The following is a 6,041-nucleotide window of genomic DNA, read 5'->3' on the forward strand; positions in this document are numbered from 1 at the left end:
GTGTCAATATCAAGTTATCTGTGAGCTACTTACTTGAACTGTAGAACGTGACAGTCTCTGTATTCTTCACGGAGTCCACCCTGCAAGAACATTCTCTGAATCTATGAAAAACAATTATTCCCATGTTACACAAAACGTACGCAAATCACCTGTTCCTCCCCAGAATACTATGCTCACCATATGTAAAGTCTCAAATTACACATATTCTGTACTCCAAAATAATACTTTCTGAAATAAACCTAATGAATTTGTAATTGGATGGATTGATACTGACTACTCTAGCCATCACCATGGACAGCCTGTTCCATAATTGGCCAATCACTTACTGAAATATTGGTTGAATTTCCCTCCCACCCACCCCGGGGAGCAGGCCGCAGCCGGGGGCCATAAAATCAGGTACCATTGTGGTGATATTTGCCCATCATCTACCCACGTCCACTGGTATTTTAACAATGGTAGGGAAGACGAAGGACAGCATGACAATGCTTGGGCCAATTGAGGGTCTTGAGTAGCCAAGCAATGACAGCCATAAGCCGTGAATGGTGCTGGACGATTAAACAACTCACTGGAGAAAGAGGCTCCGCAAACACCCCCATCCTCTATGATCGAGGAGCCCAGCACATTGGTTTCATTCATTTTCTGTCCTTTTGTAGAGCTTGAATACAAATGAACGGTTTGCTTGGCCATTTCAGAGGACATTTAAGACTCAACCACATTGTGATTGTGGGTCTGTATTGTCATGTAGGCCAGACCAGGTCAGGACGGCAAGTTTACTTCCCTAAAGGACATTTTAGCGAGTCCACACATGATTTGAGAAAGCAATAGGAAGTTACAGTGCTGGGGTCAGATAAAGTAGCATTGGAGGAGACAATTTGGATTGCACCAGTTGGGTGAATGGTCTGTTTATGTTCTGTAAATTCTATGCGGAATAAAAATAATAAGAAATGTACAAAGCATGAGCTGAACGTGGCCCAGAAACAGCACCTCCGACTGTACATCTCCTTCAGTATTGTACCGAGTAATAGACCTTAGTAACAGTACCAGCAAATCTAATCATCTCATTATGTCCTCGAACAGTGTGACAGCTTTTTGCCACCAGTCAGCTTTGCCACAAAAGGCTGATTGAATTCTATCTTCTGCTCTCCTCGGAGGCTTAATAGAGGTATTAAAGGGAATAACTGATTACTAGATCACGCATACCAGGTGCTCGACATCGAAGGCAAGGGCTTTGAATTGTGGTGACGATTTGTTTTGCAAAAGAGCTGTGTACGATGCTCCTTGGGTGATCTTAAAGGAGCCCCTTGAGACTTGCGAAGACTGGTTGGTCATGTTATGATTATCTGCAAATAAAATAGAACATAGACCATTACAGCGCAGTACAGGCACTTCGGCCCTCGATGTTGCGCCGACCTGTGAAACCACTCTAAAGCCCATCTACACTATTCCCTTATCGTCCATATGTCTATCCAATGACCATTTGAATGCCCTTAGTGTTGGCGAGTCCACTACTATTGCAGGCAGGGCATTCCACGCCCTTACTACTCTCTGAGTAAAGAACCTACCTCTGACATCTGCCCTATATCTATCTCCCCTCAATTTAAAGCTATGCCCCCTCGTGCTAGACATGAAATAGGTCAACTAAAATTAGAACCTGTAATGATTTTTGTTCATTCATTCAAGGGGTGTGGCTTTGCTTGCAAGGGCAGCATTCTTGGCCCATCCCCAGTTGCCCATGATAAGGTGGTGATGAGCTGTTGTCTTGAATCACTGCAGTCCATGGTGCTGTTCAGAAGGGTGACCCGTGGTTTTGACCCGTTGACAATGAAGGAACGGCAATATATTTCCAAATGAAGATGGTGTGTGGCTTGGAGAGGAACTTCTAGGTGGTGGTCTTCCCATGTGCTGCTGTCTTCATCCTTCTAGATGGCAATCGTTGTGCATTTGGAAGGTGCTGTCTGAGGAATCTTAGTGAGTTCCTGCAGTGTATCTTGTAGATGGTGCACACGGCTGCTACTGTGTGTCGGTGTTGGAGAGAGTAAATGTTTGCGGAAGGGATGCCAATCAAGCGGTCTGCTTGGCCTGGATGATGTCAAACTTCTTGAGTGTTATTGGAGCTGCACTCATCCAGGCAAATGGAGAGTTTCCCATCACACTCCTGACTTGTGCCTTGTAGATGGTGGGCAGGCTTTGTTGAGTCAGGAGGTGAGTTACTCGTCATAGGATTCCTAACCTATGACTTACTCTTGTAGCTACAGTATTCATATGGCTAGCCCAGTTGAGTTTCTGGTTAATGATAACACTCAAGGCGTTGAGAGTGGGGGATTCAGTGATGGCAGTGCCATTGAATGTCAAGGGGAGATGGTAAAAGTTTCTCTTGTGGAAATGGTCATTGTCTGGCACTTGTGTGGTGTAAATGTTATTTGTCACTTGTCAGCACAAGCCTGGATATTGTCCAGATCTTTGTACATGGACTGCTTCATGACAGAACATTGATTCCACCTTTTTGTTTATATAAAGAGAAAATTGGGGGCGTTGCTCTGCGATTTGCTGTCCAGTGTCTCCAATGAATATTAATCCTGTTCAAGGAATCAGTGGCTTTAAATCCCAAGCAAACCACTCAGTTTCCCACAGAGACATGGCACCAGGGGATTAAGGACATGAAAATAAGAGACTGTGTAGTTACTGAGAATAATGCAAACACTGCTTAACACTGCAACCATCTCCTTAAACTGAAAACCTGTCTGACATAAAAACACTCCTCCAACCCTGCAATCATCCCTACTTTCGATCAGCACGGTAGAATTGTGGATAGCACAATTGCTTCACAGCTCCAGGGTCCCAGGTTCGATTCCGGCTTGGGTCACTGTCTGTGTGCAGTCTGCACATCCTCCCCGTGTGTGCGTGGGTTTCCTCCGGGTGCTCCGGTTTCCTCCCACAATCCAAAGATGTGCAGGTTAGGTACATTGGCCATGATAAATTGCCCTTAGTGTCCAAAATTGTCCTTAGTGGGGTGACTGGGTTATGGGGATAGGGTGGAGGTGTTGACCTTGGGTAGGGTGCTCTTTCCAAGAGCCGGTGCAGACTCGATGGGCCGAATGGCCTCCTTCTGCACTGTAAATTCTATGATACTATGATAAGAAAGGCATTTTAGCTTTGCAGGGATTGCAATGTAGATTTACTAAAGAATCATCGAATCCCTGCATTGCAGAAGGAGGTCATTCAGCCCATCGGGTCTGCACCGACCCTCTGAAAGAGCACCCCACCTACACCACTCCTCCCTCCCTTTTCCCCGTAACCTCACCTAACCTGCACATCCACCACAATGATACCTGGACTCCAGGGCTAATAAGAGAGCTGGCACAAATTAGGATCGTACACCCTAGAATTCAGAACATTTAGTGGTGATTGGATTCAAGTTTTCAGGATAGAATCAGGAAATAGCCGGGGTAGATAGAGAAAAAACATTTTCCTGAGTTGGGGTGTCCAGGACCATAGTCTAAAAATGAGAGCCAGACCTTCCAGGAGTGAAACTAAATACTTTGATACAGAGGGTGATGGAAGTTTGGTACTTTCTTCTACAAACAGCAATTCTTGCTGGATCAATAGTAATTTTAAAACTGAGATTGATATAATTTTGTTCTCCAAAGTATTCATGGATTTGCAACAAAGATACATATATATTAGGCGCCGGAATATGATAACTCGGGGCTTTACACAGTGACTTCATTGCAGTGATAATATAAGCCTACTTGTGACGATAAAGATTATTTAACATCATAGCAATAATCTTATTAAATAGTGAGGGGCAATATGGCCTTCTCCAGCTCCCTTGTTCCTACATGTTACTTAACATGAAAATACCACCAACAAGTAAACACCCGTAACTGTGCAACCAATCTCCAACAAGACATCCCTAAGACGCAAATGCATGAATCTATTTTTGAAAGTGAGTGAGGAGAAATATGAATCGTGTGTGAATAAATAGATTCTATTATCTCTTTAGCGCAGCACGGTAGCATTGTGGATAGCACAATTGCTTCACAGCTCCAGGGTTCCAGGTTCGACTCCGGCTTGGGTCACTGTCTGTGCAGAGTCTGCACATCCTCCCCGTGTGTGCGTGGGTTTCCTCCGGGTGCTCTGCTTTCCCCCCACAGTCCAAAGATGTGCAGGTTAGGTGGATTGACCATGATAAATTGCCCTTAGTGTCCAAAATTGCCCTTAGTGTTGGGTGGGGGTACTGGGTTATGGGGATGGGGTGGAGGTGTTGACCTTGGGTTGGGTGCTCTTTCCAAGAGCCGGTGCAGACTCGATGGGCTGAGTGGCCTCCTTCTGCACTGTAAATTCTATGATGACCTGTCCTGTTTTCCAGCTGTGGCTACGAGGTCAGGCAGCTAACCCCTTGGGGTCTCACCTTGGGCTTGTTTGAAATCCCCCAGGCAAGGCTTCAAAAGTGACTACTGTGCTGATTGTCCGAGTGGAGAAGGGCTTCTCTTTGGCAAAATGTCACACCGGAGATCGAGAATTCTATGGCATGAAAGAATGATGGGCGCCACAGTAACACAGTGGTGAGAAGTGGTATTGCTAATTTGCCCCTTAGTGTCCAAAGGTGTGCAGGTTAGGTGGGGTTATTGGGTTACGGGGGTAGGGCGGGGGAGTAGGATGCTCCTTCAGAGGGTTGGTGCAGACCCGATGGGCCAAATGGCCTCCTTCTGCACTGTAGGGATTCTACGATTCTATGAATGTGGCGTCACTTTAAGATCCGTGAACTACTGCTGCACCACGCGGGGTTAAATATTGCTTTCAAACACTGCATGTCGCACAGGAACGTCAATCCGATCTAAAATAAACTCACCTACAGCAGGGGGTTGATGGATCACAAGCCATCCGAAGGCTATCAACCCAGCACATGCAGTCAGCAGAAGGAGAAAGTTGCTAATCAGCATGATTTCGAAAGTGCTGAACCTCCGCTTCGTTCTGAAGCCTCTTAAGCCGCCACACATGTTGTAAGTGTTGTCGGCACTTCCACACACAGTGCACCTCAAACGTGCAGAGACAGATGGCTGCAAACTGAATTACTAATATCAGTCAGCCGGTAGCTGACGGCAACTTTAAACCTGCGATGCCAATACTGATTAGTACACCCTTAATGAGGCCTAACTGCATAACGCATTTGGTTGTCAAATCACAGCCCTAAAAATGTAAACTTCTTATCTGTTGACTTGTACGTGTAAAGAAAGTTATAAAATGTTAATTATCAGCTAGACGTGACACTTCGGAACAGGAAAGAAGGTAGTTACATTTACGCAATGTCTCAATCCAATGTCCCAAAACACTCAGTCAGTGTAAGACTTTCTTTGTGTGAAGTGTAGCCATGGTTGTGATGTATAAAACGCTGCACTCAATTTGTACAAGGCAAGCTCCCACAAACAACAGATGATCTGATATAGTAATAATAATCGCTTATTGTCACAAGTAGGCTTCAATGAAGTTACTGTGAAAAGCCCCTAGTCACCACATTCCGGCGCCTGTTCGGGGAGGCCGGTATGGGAAATGAACCCACGCTGCTGGTCTTGTTCTGCAATACAAGCCAGCTGTTTAGCCCACTGCGCTAAATCACCCGCTGATTTGGTGATGTTGGCTGAGGGACAGTTGTTGGTCGTGTCTCTGAGGATATTTCCCCGATCTTTGAAATAGCTCCACAGAATTCTTCACATCCACTTGAGGATAAAGCATCTCCACATCCTAGGGTGTTAAAGGAAGTGGCAGTGGAGATAGTGGATCCATTGGTTATAATATCCCCAAATTCCCTGGACATGGGGAAAGGTTCCAGTAGATTGGAAAGATGCTAATGCTTATTCAATAAGGGAGGGAGGCAGAATTTAGGAAATTGCAAGACCAGTTAGTTCAACATATGTAGTTGGGAAATTGTTGGAATTCATTGTTACGGAAAGTCAACATGCAATCCATCAGAGTCAGCATGATTTTATGAAGGGTAAATCATGTTCAACTAATTTGCTCGAGTTGTTCAAAGATGCTGTAGA

The 6,041-nt window shown here is 45.2% G+C and overlaps 1 protein-coding gene across 2 annotated transcripts in view; it reads right to left on the reverse strand.

Moving 5' to 3' along the window:
• Nucleotides 1-5,061, reverse strand: part of tmprss15 (transmembrane serine protease 15) — a 146,720-nt gene extending 141,659 nt beyond the window's left edge. For both annotated transcript variants that reach the window (XM_072513134.1, XM_072513133.1), the window contains exons 1-3: nucleotides 4,853-5,061; nucleotides 1,201-1,340; nucleotides 34-101 (exon numbers count right to left, since the gene is read on the reverse strand). In XM_072513134.1, coding sequence (XP_072369235.1) covers nucleotides 34-101; nucleotides 1,201-1,340; nucleotides 4,853-5,000 — 356 coding nt within the window. In that variant the 5' untranslated portion in view covers nucleotides 5,001-5,061. The remainder of the gene's footprint in view (nucleotides 1-33; nucleotides 102-1,200; nucleotides 1,341-4,852) is intronic.
• Between the last annotated feature and the right edge of the window lie 980 nt (nucleotides 5,062-6,041).

The sequence above is a fragment of the Scyliorhinus torazame genome, chromosome 8 (genome assembly GCF_047496885.1).
Source record: "Scyliorhinus torazame isolate Kashiwa2021f chromosome 8, sScyTor2.1, whole genome shotgun sequence".
Taxonomy (NCBI): Eukaryota; Metazoa; Chordata; class Chondrichthyes; order Carcharhiniformes; family Scyliorhinidae; genus Scyliorhinus; species Scyliorhinus torazame.